This window comes from Pleurodeles waltl, chromosome 12 (genome assembly GCF_031143425.1).
Source record: "Pleurodeles waltl isolate 20211129_DDA chromosome 12, aPleWal1.hap1.20221129, whole genome shotgun sequence".
In the NCBI taxonomy this organism is placed as follows: Eukaryota; Metazoa; Chordata; class Amphibia; order Caudata; family Salamandridae; genus Pleurodeles; species Pleurodeles waltl.
This window is the reverse complement of record NC_090451.1, coordinates 681,114,815-681,130,348: the sequence shown is the minus strand read 5'-3', so window position 1 is coordinate 681,130,348 and position 15,534 is coordinate 681,114,815. Positions and strand designations below refer to the sequence as shown.

Here is a 15,534-nt window from a genome sequence, read left to right as displayed (position 1 = left end):
CTGCAATCCTCTTGCTTCCTCTGACTTTAAGGCCACCAATTCAGCTCTACCCCACTTCAGGACCACAGCGGACCAATGGGAAAGGGTCGGGAGCATGGGCAACTTCCAGTTCATAACTAAGTCAATGAAATGATTAGTTACTATGGCTCTTTGGGGGCAGTGATACAGGCCCAGCAAGGCACTTTCAGCAGACTATAAATCAGCATGGTCAGTTAGTTCCGTAATAGTTTCTGTAGTTTGGAGCCAGAAATGGCTCAACTCCGGGCAGGACTAAATGATATGGATCATGTCAGCACCTAGATTATGACAGCGGGGCCACTCTGAAGGGGAACCAAATAATGCTGTTGGTGAGAGATATGCTCTATGTAGTATATTGTACTGTATGTATTGGAATTTGGCCTTCCGTGACACCTTTTTGTGATATGTTGGCACCCTGTCTGATTCCTTATCTAGCAATTCTCTGCCTACGTCCTGCTCCCAGATCCGGTGAGTTATCAGTAGAGGGTCTCGAGCCATCTGCGCCAACGCTCTAGTGAACCATGTAACTAGTCGCCTGCCGCTGCCTATAATATGTAGAGTGTGTAGTAGAGGGTTAAGGTCTGGTTCCAAGTCCGTTATCTACCAAAGGTCCACTAAGATAGTGCGGATCCTGGCGTATGCCAAGAAGTGACCTCTCGGTATGCCCCATCTATGTGCAAGCAGTCAAAGGGTTCCAGAAGTTTTTCTCTGAATAATGCTCCGTCTGTGGCATATCCTGCTGCTTCACAGCAACGCAAACCTCTTTGTCCCAGCAGCTCTCGAAGCGGTTGAAAGGCTGACAGTTTAATTTCTGAAGAATATTGTGGAAGCGAGGGCATGAGTTTGACACCTCGCTTATAGCTGGCGTGAGCTGTTATCAAAAGTGTGCTACAATGCGAGGGCAGTGCAGCAGATGGGAGAAAGGTTTCTTGGGCTATCCGTAATGGTCGCCAGTGGTGCCCTGCTCCAGTTCTTCCAGTAGCTGACCTGCCAACCATTGTGCGGGCCATTGTAGCTTTCCTGCAAGATAATAGTTTTCGAAATTAGGAGTGCCAACCCCTACCTTCTCAATGGGTGGCTGCAGTTTGTGCAATGCTACCCTACGCCTGCCCTTGTTCCAAAGAAATGTGCCCAGTGCAGCATGAAGCATGCAGAAGACTATCCTAGGGACTATCAATGGGAAGGTATGAAAGAAATACAGCAAACTCTGGAGTATAACCATTTTGGACAGCTAAATTCTACCCTGAACTGTAAGAGGGAGCGTGCTCCAGAAAGCCATCTGGGAGTGTACAGCAGTGATGGCCCTCATAAGATTACCATCTAGCAAGTCTGAGTCAGAATGGTAAACGTGTATGCCTAGATAGTGGAAGGAAATAGTCTCCCATTGGACCTCTTGCAAGTCTGCCTGCAGCCGCTGTGGAGGACATTGCGAATGAAGGGGATACAGGTCGGATTTAGACCAATTAAGTCCCAGACCTGATGCGGCTTTGAATTCGGATAAGGCCTCAGTTGGAGCAGTTATACCTTTCCGGATATCACAAATGTAACTCAGCACATCATATGCATACAAGGAGGGAGTGTGTAGGGTTCAGTTGAGGTGAATTCCCCGCTCTCTGCCACTGCTGTAGTTTCTGAGCCAATGGCTAAGGCAAAAAGCAAAGGGATAAAAGACACCCCTTCCGCACGCCCCTCCTCACCGTGAAGGAAGGAGAAAAGCTCCGGCCCACTCTTACTCTAGCAATGGGATTGACATACAGGAGATGGATAAGGCTTTGTAGATAACCTGTAATGCTAAAGGCTGTGAGAGTGGAAAACATATATTCCCAGTCTAGCATATCAAACACTTTCTCGAGGTCCAAAACCAGGCAGTGTATGGCCATTGGGCTGGCACCTGTTCCATAACTCCATGCAGCCTGCAGATATTAAGTGCTGTAGATATACCCAGCACAAAACCATTCTGCTCTATATGTATCAGGTGGGGCAGTCGGCCTAGCAACTTGGAGATAATAAATTTTACCTAGGATCTTGTAATCCATTCCTAGCATTGAAAGGGGGCGGTATGAAGCCATCTCCTGTGGGTCTCTGCCCAGTTTAGGGAGGGACATGAATAAGGACTCTCTCATGGACGGGGATCGTCTGCCCTCTTGCAATGCAGTACGATAAACTTCTAACAATTTATGTGCCAAGATCAGCAAATATGTTTTGTAAAATTTGACGGGGTACCCATCTAACCCCGGAGTCTTACCCTTTGTTAGTGCCTTTTACAGCCTCATTTATGTCAATCGTTGTGAGGGGCTCATTAAGGGCCTCTAAATTAGGAGAAGGGAGTAACGGTATTGTGACCCCTCGAAGAAGGGCATTTATCTTTTGAGTACTACATAGTGGCAGGGGGCCATACAGATCCTGGTAATAGGCTGTGAAGACCTCATGAATATCTGCTTGGTTAGTTAGTAAGCAATGGGGGGGGGGGGGGGCGTCCTAATCGCCATGATGGCGAACATGGGGTCTGAGCTACGCAACAACCACACCAACAGGTAGCCTGATTTGTTCCCCTCAGCATGCATCCAGGCCTGGTAGGCTTTAAAGTCCAGCACTGGTCGGGCATGTGTCTCAATAGCATCAGTAAGCTAGTGGTTCCCCCTTGGTGCTGTGTGTGATTGGAGTTCTACCTCCACCAGCATGTTTTGCAGTTGTGTTAACTCCTTATGTATTGCTGCTCAAGCACCCACCACTGCACGGATACAGTATCCATGCACCACTGCTTTCAGTGCGTCACAGTCAACCAAATGAGAGGTAGCAGTGCCCCAGTTACCTGTCAGACAGTGTCCCAAAGGCTCCCCTGTGGCTTCCCTGATCCCTTGGTCTCCCAGTGTATCAAGCTGCAGTCTCCATGTGGGCACTGGAGGTCACAGAGGCCCCCTGCAGAATTGAATAAGCAAGGAGTTATGGTTAGAGAACGTTTTCCCCAGATATTCTGCAGTAATGGCCAGTGACTGCAATGGGGCCTGGCAAAGAATGTAGTCTAGTCGAACATGTAGCTCATGTAGGTGTGGAGTAATATGAAAACTCTCTGTCTTCTGGGTGCAGTGTACTCCATTAGCCATGCAGTGCCCACTGCTGCACCCATTGAGAGAAGTGCGCTGCCGCGGACACCACAGGTGACGCGGGCAATGGGGAACATGACTGATGTTAGAAATATGTTAGAAATGAGGTCTCTACTTTGCAGTCAATGTGCACTCTGTCCAAGCAGGGATCCTTACTATAGTCAGGGCAATGGAGATACACACTTAAGGTAACCCCTGCTCCACCGCCTTGGTAGCTTGGCACAAGCAGTCAGGCTTATCTCAAAGGCAATGTGTAAAGTATTTGTACCAACACACACAGTAATACAGTGAAAACACTACAAAATGGACACCACATCATTTTAGAAAAATAGATAACATTTATCTAAATCAAACAAGACCAAATGACAAAAATCCAACATACACAAATCAAAATATGAATTTTCAAAAGAATAAGAGTCTTACTCCATAGAAAACAGTGGAAAAGTTATTACACAAAGTACCTGGTTTGCATAAAAAATAAAGCCCCACAGGTGAGCGTGCGCTGAAACAGTCAATGATGCGTTGATTTCTCACTCGCAAGCGAGACCATCTGTCGTTTCTTCTCCGGTCGAGTAGCTGATGCGTCATTCTTCTCTCCCGCAAGAGAGCGATGCGTTGATTTCCAGATGGGGCACCTCGGATCTGCGCAGGCTTCCATTGATTTTTGACGCTCAGGGATGATGCGTGAGAAATCTGGTCACACGGTGTCGGAAAACTGTGCTGCGTGGGGTTTGCGTCATTATCAGCAGCCGCAAGCAGGTGTTGCATCGATTCTCCAGCCGCGATGCACCGATCTTTCAGCACCGAAGAAGGTGGAATGTCCATTTTTGCAGCGAACCGAGTTGCATGTCGTTTTTCAACCATGTTGCAGTTGTGCAATTACATTTTCCCCACACGATGTTCTGTGCGTGGATTTAAGTCCTTGTTCTGCCAACTTCACCTCTCAAGGGCCCAGAGACTGTATGAGACACCACTTGTGGCAGAGCAGGAGCCTCAGCAGAGAGTTGAGGTGCTGGCAGAGAAAGTCTTTGATGGCCCTGAGACTTCTAAACAGGAGCCAAGCTCAATCCAAGCCCTTAGAGATGCGTCACAAGCAGGAATATAACACAAAGTCCAGTCTTTGTCCTCTGTCAGGCAGAAGCAGCAACTGCAGGCCAACCCGGCAAAGCACAGTCACAGGCAAAGGGGCAGTACTCCTCCTCCAGCTCTTCAGCCCTTGATCTTGGCAGAGGTTCCTCTTTAATCCAAGGGGTTTTGGGTCCACTACTTATACCCCTTTCCGCCTTTGAAATTGGCAAACTTCAATGGAAAGTCTCTGTTATTCAAAAGATCCTACATTGCCCAGGCCTTCCTCCAGACTGACACCAGGGGGTTGGAGACTACATTGTGTGAGGGTAGGCACAGCTCATTCAGGTGTAAGTGACCACTCCTCCCTCCACTCTAGCTCAGATGGCCCATCAGGATATGCAGGCTACACCCCAGCTCCCTTTGTGTCACTGTCTAGAGGGGATTCACAAGCAGACCAACTGTTAGTCTGTCCTAGACAGCGAATATACAAGCAGGCAGGGTCACAGAATGGTGTAAGCAAGAAAATGGCCACTTTCTAAAAGTGGAATTTTCAAACTGACAATTTAAAAACATCCTTTACCAAAATATGTATTTTTAAATTGTAAGTTCAGAGACACCAAACTCCATATTTCAATCTGCTTCCAAAGGGAAACTACACTTAAAAGATATATGAAGGCAGCCCCCATGTTAACCCTTGAGAGAGATAGGCCTTGCAACAGTGAAAAACAAATTTGGCAGTATTTCACTGTTAGGACATGTAAAACACACCAGTACATTTCCGACCTTTGACATACACTGCACCCTGCCCATGGGGCTACCTAGGGCCTACGTTAGGGGTGCCTTACATGTATGAAAAGGGAAGGTTTGGGCCTGGCAAGTGGGGGCACTTGTCAAGTTGAATTTGTGGTTTAAAACTGCACACACAGACATTACAGTGGCAGGTCTGAGCCATGACTACGCTACAGGGCCACTCATGTGGGTGGCACAACCAGTGCTGCAGGTCCACTAGTATCATTTGATTTACCATCCCTGGACACCTCTAGTGCAATTTACTAGGGACTTACTAGTAAATCAAATGTGCCAGTCATGGAAAAGCCAATTACACATACAATTTACACAGGGAGCACTTGCACTTTAGCATTGGTCAGCAGTGGTCACATGCCCAGAGTACCAAAAACAGCAAAAACATAGTCCAGCACACAGTCAAAACAGGGGAAGCAGAGCCAAAAAAGACAGAGGAGACCACAGCAAGGATGTCAGGTCTAACAACCGATCGCAGTCAGTATTGAGTTCACTGTTAAAACCTCCACCCACTATCCATAGAAGAGCGGCCCGTCTCGCCAGGACTGCAGATAAGCATGTGAAGAAGGCTATCTGAGAGACATTGGGACCATAGACGCTACCCAGTAACACCTGCCGGCCATCCAGTAATCCCTCCACAAATACATATCGGGCATCATGATCTATTTCTGTGTAAACGGAGTGGAATTCCTGCACAAACCTAGATCATGGCTCTGTGTTCAAACCCTGAGTATGTAGTGCAATAGCACTGACCCACCCCATCTATGCTGCAACTTGTTGTCCTCTCCCCCGCTATGTGTGTTTCCTACAATATCGCTATTTGCGCCCTGCGACGTCAGATGTACTGCTGTATTGTGTGTCTCTTTCGAGTTGTGTCCATACCTCGGACATTCCAAGTGACTACCTACATTTCCTCCATTTAACTACAATATGGGAGAAGGATGCCTACTGCTTGCTGTGGGCCCGTACCAAGACCTGTGCTTGTGGTTACTATACATCTTCCATAAACTAGGTTATAAGTATAACTATTACCTGTAACTCCAATCCCAGGGTGTCTTCGAACTCCGAAGTACTCCCAAACCATGAACGTAAAATCCCAACCTATGGGATCTCCTTTTAGCCCAACAGCAAGAGCCTTGAGCACCCCTGAGTAGGATGTGGAGGTGGATGGCCCACGCATTGAACTAATTCGATTTCGTAGAGGCAGCTTGCGCTCCACCTGGCCGCTTACATGAAACAGCATCCAATCTCGAACATCAAGTGTATTTTCTCTACTCATCTCACCCAGCTGGTAACAAGAGGAGGCCAGAAAAAGACAATTCTCATTCAATCAATCAAGACCTTGCTAGATCAATGAGTCTGCTGTTTGTAGGGTGACCTCTGGCGGTATTTCAGAGCGGGCCTCACTGGTCAAGATCTCCAATTCTGATTCTGAGAGGCACCCCGCAGTCCTGCAATGGGAGCAATCCCTTTGTTAGCCAGAGTGTGGATGCCGCTGACATGGCCTGCTTTTGTTCCATGTGCGCCTGAGCCAGAGTAGGAGCGCTGTTCGTTTTGTCCTGGTCAGATTCATGGACAATGGTCTTTCCTCGTTTCTTTCTCCATGGCTGTTGAATGCATACATGTTGAGGACAACATGGAAGCCTCATATCTGCGCTGTTCCACCCAGTCCCAAGAATCTGTGGGCTCGGTGAAAAAGAAGCTGGTGCCGTTAGTTATGACCTTGAGCCTAGCTAGGAAAAGCAGGGAGTACTTTAGCCCAGCCTGGCGCAGCTGCTTCTTCACTCGCGTAAAGGAGGCTCTCTGCCGCTGGACTGCAGCAGTGTAATCAGGAAACAGATAAATGTGAGCCTTCTCATGCTGTAACGGCGCTGCTACTCGTGCCTTTTGCAGTATTATTTCTTTGTCTCTATAATACAGAAGACAAATCAACACTGGTCTAGGAGGTGCCCCAGCTGGACCTCTTTGAGATGGTACTCTGTGTGCACGCTCCACTAAATATTGCGAGGATAGACAGTCTGCCTCTGCTGTTAGAGCCAACCATTCCTCAAAAAAATTAACCGGATCTGAACCTTCTGCTCCTTCCAGAAATCCTACTATTCAGAGCTTGTTCCATGGTATAGGCCCTCTGCATCCTCCTCTCGGTGCTGCAGCTCCTGGACCTTTGTGGTGAGGAACTGGACCTGTCCCACCAGTTCCTTTAGCGACGGTCGCAAGTTCTTAAGTTCACTGTCTGTATTTTTTACTCTAGTGGACAATTTCTTCTGATCGTCCCGTACTCTCCACCACGTGGCCCCCAGGCATGGGGAAAGGAGAGGAGGAGCACCTCCTCCCGCTGTGTCCTCTGCTGCTGTGTATCAGCCTCAAGGGAGGGTCCCGCTGTGGGCGGCTCCCTCACGTTCGGTGGCTCCCAAGTATGGGGGGAGCAGAGAGAGAAGCCACACTTCCACTTGCGGCATCTCCAGCCTTCTCGCCTCTGCCCCCAGCCAGGGAGAGGCCACCTTCGCCCGCGGGCCATATGCCTCACAAACAGGAGGCCCTCTGCATCGTAGCTCGGGGGGGGGCTACCAGGCCACAAAGCTGTCTCCGGGCCCCGTCCTACCTGTTCAGCCCCCCCGCACAGCCATCTGTTGCATGCCACCGGTCAAGATGGCCGCGCACGGTGATGAATCGCGGGCCGGGTGGCAAGAGCTCCTTCAAACCCCATCCACCATCTTGCGGCACCAAGCCACACCCCCAACGACCTTTACCCCTTATACCATGATATGAATTATCTGAATAGGGAAACTGATATCTCCCATTGTGATTGATATCATACCCAGTATAACCAAGAACCAGAGTATCAATGTCCACTTATGCTGCACATTTCCGCTCATCTGATTAATGATCTCTACCACATCATGGATGAATATTTTGCCAGGTTTGTGATTCTGACACAGCTACTATCCTCTGAGAAGCTGCAACCTCACCTCCTCAGGCTGTGATGCACCAACGTCACCAGGCCAAGGCAGACACTACTGAAGAAGAGGTAGGTAAGGTGACTGAAGTGGAGGTGAGTTGGAGCAAAGAATGGGATGATTACGTGACATCAGCTAAGGATTATTCTAAGCATCGTCATATTATTTCTGTACCAGATAGCATTACTCATTTACTCCAGTATTGGAACTTTTATAGATTCACATGGTTGAATCATTCACTGTCGTCGAAATGGGAGTCCCCGGAGACACTCATCTCGACAACGGGAAATGATTCAAGCATGTGAATCTATGAAAGATTCTAATACTGGAGAACTACAGTTACAGGTAAGTAACTTATTTTCTTCCATTCCATGGTGGAAAGGGCTTCTAAACAGTTTGTTTTTCCAGTGTTCACAACCTTTGCAGGCTTTATGATTTTAAACAGCCTACAAGGAAGAGAATGTAAACAATGTGAACAGTGGATTGTATCTGGCAAGCAGGCTTTAAAATAATGCAGTCACCAATAGCATCTGTTCCAGCATTGGTATAGCACCTTGCAGAAAATATGGCGTCTCATATCTGCTTCATTAGACTCCCAAAAACCCTCTCAGTCATCAAGCAAACCAGCCCTGTGCACCTAATAACAACTGGATTTAGACATTTAACTGCCACGTTTTCCTCAGGCAATAGGTATGGCTCAGGTGCACTTAGTACCTCCCTGAAGTGCAAAGCTGTATACTGGACAAGTCCTTTGATGGTGATGCCTTATTTGACTTCCAAGTTGACAAGGCTTTCCAGGCTCTCAGGGTGAATCCAGGCACAGCAAAGTCTATAGGAGTGCTTTTGTACTGTAGACAAACACCTTTTTAGGTGCCAGGTATAGGTGTAGAGGCATATCCTCCTTTAATGCTGCTTTTCAGCTCTAGCACTATCCACACCAAGAACAGGAATACTACAATGTGGCCCTTCTTTCCTCATATTCATTACCAGCCCTCCTTGTCACGGTTTCGGGCGGGTCTGGTCAGGACTCTGGTTGGGGCACCCCTCGAGGTCACAGAATATCCCAAAGAGGTAGTGTACTGGGGCAGAAGAGCAGCTAAAGGCATACACGGGAAAGGACAGCTATGGACAGGGACAGGAAACAGGAAAGGAAAAGCAGAGCAACCTTAGTGTGAACAAACAGGAAACGGATTACTAATGGACAAACACACTGGGTTACCACTAAGGTTGTACACAGGGTAGGGCTCAGAATTTCCCACAGCAGCAGGGAATGTCAATGCCTCTGTGCAGATTGCTCTTACAGATAGTCACCCCACAAGCCCCATAGAAAGGAGGCAGCAGAAGTGATTCTGACTCTGGACCCTTAGAGCACAAATAGGGATTGTACTTACATACACAAGACAAGCCCTTGTGGGTCCAGCTGGAAACACAGTGGCAATTCCTGGAAAAACAGCAATAGCACACTGTCACTGTTAGGCACTAAAGACTACGTATAACACTAGACAAAGGATGGGGGCTGAAATTGCCTCCTGGAAACCTGGAGCCAACCCCTGTACAAAGGAAAACACTTATAGACAGGTGAAGACTGATAGTACACTTACCAGACACAAATACCCAAGAGGAAACGGAAACAGAAGGAACAAACTAGGAGTCAGAGGCAGGAACTGCAAACAGGGTCAGGCTGAAGCAAAGGCAGGAATAGGACTGAAAAACATTGCACAAGCTCTGGTGGGAACAAGCAGAAACAGCAATGGGAAACAGAGAGCAGGCTCTGGCTGGAACAAGCAAGAACAGGACTGGCATACAGGGAGTTGGAACAAGCAGGAAACAGGACTGGGAAACTGAGAGCAGGTTCAGGCAGGAACAAGACTGAGAAACAGGGAGCAGGCTCTGGCTGGAACAAGCAGGAGCAGGGCAGAGAAACAGAAAGCAGGTTCAAACTGAAACAGAACAGGAACAACACTGAAACACCATCCGATAAAGGGTCTGGAACACAAAGGGATCGAACTCCAGTGCACGACGAGGATCTTGAGGAAATGACTGCTTATAAGCCAGGCTGCTGCAAACCCCAGGTGGAATCACATGACTGGGCTGCACAGGAGAGGTCTCCGGTGTGTGTAGTTTCAGACACTCGCAAGTCCTGGAGGGGAGAATCCAGTAAAAAGGAGCAACTGGACTTCTCCCATAGAAAACAATGTAAAGCAGAATCCAGGCTTTCCTAACTACCAGTCTGTGCTTTATGGGATTTGCTGTCCCAGGAAGCAAATGCAATACTACAAAAGCATACCATAGCGAAAAGGGAAGCAAGCAGGAGTCAGAAAGGGACTCTAGATGAGTGTTCAAGGTGATTCCCAGGCTACAGACAGCCCTTTTACAGAGCCTCCCAGAGATGGGACGATGCAGTCGTAACACTCCTTTCCACTCTTTATTGGAAGTTAGATGTGTAATATGATTGAGTGAAAAAGAACGGGATGATGGGAAATGGCTCTCTAGGTGGCATGTTCTCAGAGTCGAAACCGTCCCTGTTGTCCATAAATAGAAATAAATGCACAGGTACACATTTTTTGGTTGCGTTAGATTTTTTTTTCTTTTGATCTCTAAAGGTAAAAAGTGGAAGCAAAGAAAACAGTTTAAAAAATAAATATATTTTCCGGCATAATTATTGTAAGGATATGACACTGGGGAATATACTGCCACATGAAACTTGTTATTACAGGTAACTAACTTTTCCTTTAAACGTAAGCCTTCTTCAGGACTCAAGGTAGGCTCCTCTATTTTTACAGATCCTAATTTATCCGGCTTGTAAAATACTACTCTTGAAATTTACCTGCACATTGTTTCTAACAGCTGGAAGAGATTGAACGGGAGATCATCAAGCAGGAGGAAACTGTGGATCCTGATTATTGGGAGAAGCTTCTCCGACACCACTATGAACAGCAACAAGAGGACCTTGCCCGAAACCTGGGGAAAGGAAAACGGGTACGGAAACAGGTCAACTACAACGATGCTGCACAAGAGGACCAAGGTCAGCAACTGTCGCCTCTCGGTATAGCGTATTCTGCCTGTAGTACTGCTCTTTTTGAGCAAGGGATCAGTTTGAAGTGGTGCAGGGTGATTTATACCTGCAGTGGTCAAGAACACCTGATATTGCATTCTGTTCTCCTGCACTTTGTCATATTGTTGGGCATTTCATTGTCTATGCTGAAGATCTAGAAACCATATGGTTATTTTCGACATTATAACTGTGTGTAATGCAATCCCAGTTAAGCCTATGTTAGGTCAAAATAGTGTGAATATGAGAGTGCAAATCATCAATACATTTTGAAGATACAAGTTTATACAAGTGGAGCAGCAGCAAGCAAATGGAAGAAATGTATTTCCGTTCTGCAGAAGAGATCAAAATCCATATTCATCCAAGTGAACTCTCACTCATCATTCAGAGCCTAGGGAGTAAGTTCACCGAAATGACTTTGATGCCTTGTCAGGGTTATGAAGTGCTATCTGAATGCAACAACAAAACATTTGCACGAGCTGCATACACAGACTGTTCAACAAGCACCTAGAACTAGGTTATTTCCGGCCTGAGGAAGCTCCATTGAAAAAACTGAATATAAATTCCTCTGTTAAAAAAGACTGTCTGTTTCCTGACTACAGGAAGTAGTAAATGGTGGTTGGGAGTACTAAACAGTTCTGATAAAGATACGTCCTAGGTCACTGAGTGGGTTATAAGTAAGGGCTCTGTATTTCAGGTTTTACTATTTGTTACATATGAATACAGACAACAATGTGTTTTGCTGTCTGTATGTTTAACAGTGAAAATACAGAAATTAGGCCTTCTTTTGAGTGGCTCTACATGGTGTGAATCACGAATACTAGGCCAATACCTGTGCAGACTGTCTGCATGAGGAGTCAAAAAGGGAAATATTTCTTTAAATAACTGCCTTTGTGCATTTGGTTGGACTATAATGCTTAAAGTTCACAATGAGTACATTATTGTAATCTATATGGCAGCCCATAGTTATAAAAAGTGACTGACTTCCAGTTATGGGTACGTATATATTGGTTAAGTAAATACATTTGGAAATACACTAGCTGCAATTTGAGTTTTCCAATGGATAAATACTAGTCAAAATACATACCAATAAAAAGAACTAAAAATAAATATGAATAGCTATAGATAGAAATGTAAAATAACAATTAACACCATAGTAAGTTTGTAAAATAATAATGAACAACCAGGAGCCCTATTTGTAAACCATAAAGACTACACTGAAGCTGATCTAACATTTCACAGAAAGCTACTGCAGATCAGAGATTACTAATGAAATCTATGGGTATATGTAATTTTCAGAAAGATTTGAATAATGAAATCTACTGTGACAAAAGCGCTCTCATGAATATCAAATTCATAAACGTTTTTTGACTAACTTGTTTCAATTATGATTCTAAGGGACAGGTTGGAGACCAAACATTTCTCATTCCGATTTAGCCACTCTTCCTTTTCTCATTTTTTTGCTGTGCTTCGTGGACTGTATTGTGCCTTGCCCCTTCTAATTCCAGACACAAATGTTGCCTTTTTCTTTAGTTGTACAGGGCTATTCCACCCAGGTCCATTTCCTATTTAAAGTGTGAACCAATGTGATGTGGAGCTCTCTGTAAGCAGACAGTCCTTCACGTAGGTTGACTCTGCCTGTTGCTTTATGTCTCAATCATTATCTGGTTTGAATTGAGTTGATTAGGATTGTGTCTGCCATAGACTTTGTTATGGTACCTGCATCTGTGCTTGAATTTTTATACACAAAAACATTTCTTCATTTTGGTTTGTCTTCCTTTTCATTATTCATCATTCACGTTTGTCATTATGGCTTTCTCAATTCTTTCAATATTAAAGATGCACACTGGTGGGATATGCTGCCTCTGAAGCCTAGTTGTTGTAGAGCAAGACAATTAAAGGAGATAAGTCTCAGGAAATATAAGGAAAAAATGCTGAGGGTAAGATTGTGTGTGAGCTGGAAATCATCTTTGTAGCAAATCAGGGCAATTTATGGAGCATAAAGAGGAGCTGACATGTTGAATGGTATTTGAACTAAGCGCAGCTCCTTGTCATGGTAGGTTATGGAGTCTAATATAATCATGTTCCTGCAGCTTCATAATATTGTTGAGGGTTGTCAAAGAGAATGCAGACTGTGGATAAGACAAATAGTTTTTGAAAAAACAAAACCAATATTATTTTCTGTTACCATGTAAAACAAAATTATCCCATCAGCTGTACATTGTATTTTGAGATTAACAGGGTTTCTGTTTCTGATGTTTTTAATTACTTGGATTTTCAAGATGCTGATGAAATTTGAAACAAAATGTTTGATGCTGGAAAGAAGCTGCATTTTATTCTGAAATAGCTTTCTCTTAAACACAGGTCTATTCAGAAGGGGCCTCATTTGCATTAGAGGTAAAAGGACAGAACGTCCCAATGGGTGTTTTTGTGACTCCTCTGCCTCAAGATTCTATTGTAAAACTATTGTTTACAGTTTTTTCAGCTCCCACTGAAGAGTTTGTTTAAATACTGCCAACCACTGTGGAGGATAACTAGCATATCCCCAGGCGCAGAGATCCACCCACTTGTGGAGTGAAAGGACATTAATCATGTTCATAAAAGTTACATTTTTTACTATAATTTTCTAAAACATCCTTTTGTTAGCCATTTGGAGCCCTGGTTTTAAAAAAATAGTATGGTAGGCCACTATAAATTTAGTGTTAAACTGGCACAAGTACCATGGAAACAGCCATTTCAGTTAGCGTCCCTTGAAGTTCCTTGGTAGTAGCTGTGTAAACCAAAGAAAAGATTCTGTATGTGTAGCACACTTCTATTTATTTTCTGGAGTCTGACAGCATAAGCCGTAAATTAAATTAATGATATGCAAACAGTAGATTACACATCTTGGACTGGTGTGAGAATCACAGTTGAGTGTATTCCCATCCTCCAATTTTAAGAAAGTAACATCTACCAGGACATAGTCATAGAACATTGGTAGGCCTGCAACTCAGAATAATGTGTGGGAAATATCAGTGTGCCAAAATGTTGTAGCCTACGTTCTGAGAAGGTAAGAATTTATATGAAGGTATACTTTTGCTATTCTGATCTCACATCTATATTCCTTGAAAGTATATACATCATCAAGGCATATACAAGTGGATTTAAGTATATTGAACCTATACTTACCTATCTTTGCTTATCTTCTTGATATTTTGGATGTCACTACTCAAGCTGTTACATTTTGGCACATTAATATTTCCCACTTTATACCATGTTTCCACTGTAACATCCCAGTAGTGAATTACCATTGGAGGGGAGTCAAAAGAACATTTCTAAACATCGAAGCATCCTGGAATATAAATGTTATTACAAAATGTGATTCAGTCTGGTGAACAGGGTCTAGTTCATAGCAGGGCGACAGGTAAGCAGTTGCTCCACACCTTGTATTTTCTGTAAGAAAACCCTGTGTAGAAATTTTCCATTTCATGTTTAGGTAATATACCAACTGGTAGATTTTGCATGGGGAGCTTGTACTTTTATCAGCAATGATATTCACAGTTTGCTTCCCTCTCGGGTCTAAAGATTTTGAAGTGAAAAACTCCTTTCTTACTAAGCCTTAGTTTGAAAACATTACCCACCTCTCAACGTACGTTTTGTTGCCCTTGTTCTTGTTTCTTGAAGTGGTAATGTTAATAATTTGGGGTAAGGTCCTCAAAGTCATTAATTCAGAATAAGTTTGGATTGCTAAATCCTTCAGGGGTTACGAGATTCTAAAACCTACTAAACAAGGGTTCATGACTGGTTGCAGTGATATTTATCTCCTATATATATATCCTTACTCTTTAATTGTTGCTAAGCTTAGAAAATATAACGCTCACCAGAATCTAGAAGCTACATTCTAATCATAGTCATAAATGAGTTTCAAACATTAAAAGACCTAATCATTCCACTAGATGAAACACTTCATATCTACCCTCACCGGCAGCAGGTAGCAAAACGTTTGGGATATAACTATAGTGAATGGATACCTACTTGTCCATTGCATTTGAAGTAGTTTGGGGTGCTTCTGATCACAGACAAAAAGATAAAAAGATAAAGAGTTTGTAGGATGGAAGGGGTACACTGTTTCCTTCTCTCGGCACATGCCATATATGAACACGTATAACCATGACAGCCCTTTATTTGATGTGGGTATCTGTTTGGTGCAAACTATTGTAATGACACAGAATCATTGCATTTCCTGTTCCCCATAAGGCCTGCATTCCTGAGTAGAATACAGTGGGGGCAATACTGTTGAGGCCGTACTTCTTTGGGCATAGCTGACTCTGCAGGGGGGAGGGAGGGTGGGGAGGGGAGGGTGGGGGGCGGGCACCAGTGTCTTATCATGTGACAGTTGTGCTCTGATTACAGAATGGCATAATGGTATTTCAGACAACCAATCGGAGTACTCTGTTGGGTCAGAAGAAGAGGATGAAGACTTTGATGACAGACCTGAAGGTATGTTGGCAGTGCTGTCTTAACTCCAATTATTTCTGATCTTTCTGTGTTTCTG

General features: G+C 44.6%; 1 protein-coding gene across 10 annotated transcripts in view; it reads left to right on the top strand.

Moving 5' to 3' along the window:
- The window catches only part of CHD3 (chromodomain helicase DNA binding protein 3), a 1,503,198-nt gene that overhangs the window by 957,312 nt on the left and 530,352 nt on the right, over positions 1 to 15,534 (top strand). For 5 of the 10 annotated variants that reach the window (XM_069218662.1, XM_069218661.1, XM_069218659.1 and 2 more), the window contains exons 25-26: positions 10,796 to 10,973; positions 15,393 to 15,479. In XM_069218662.1, coding sequence (XP_069074763.1) covers positions 10,796 to 10,973; positions 15,393 to 15,479 — 265 coding nt within the window. The remainder of the gene's footprint in view (positions 1 to 10,795; positions 10,974 to 15,392; positions 15,480 to 15,534) is intronic. The other 5 variants (XM_069218663.1, XM_069218664.1, XM_069218660.1 and 2 more) reach the window with 2 other exon arrangements.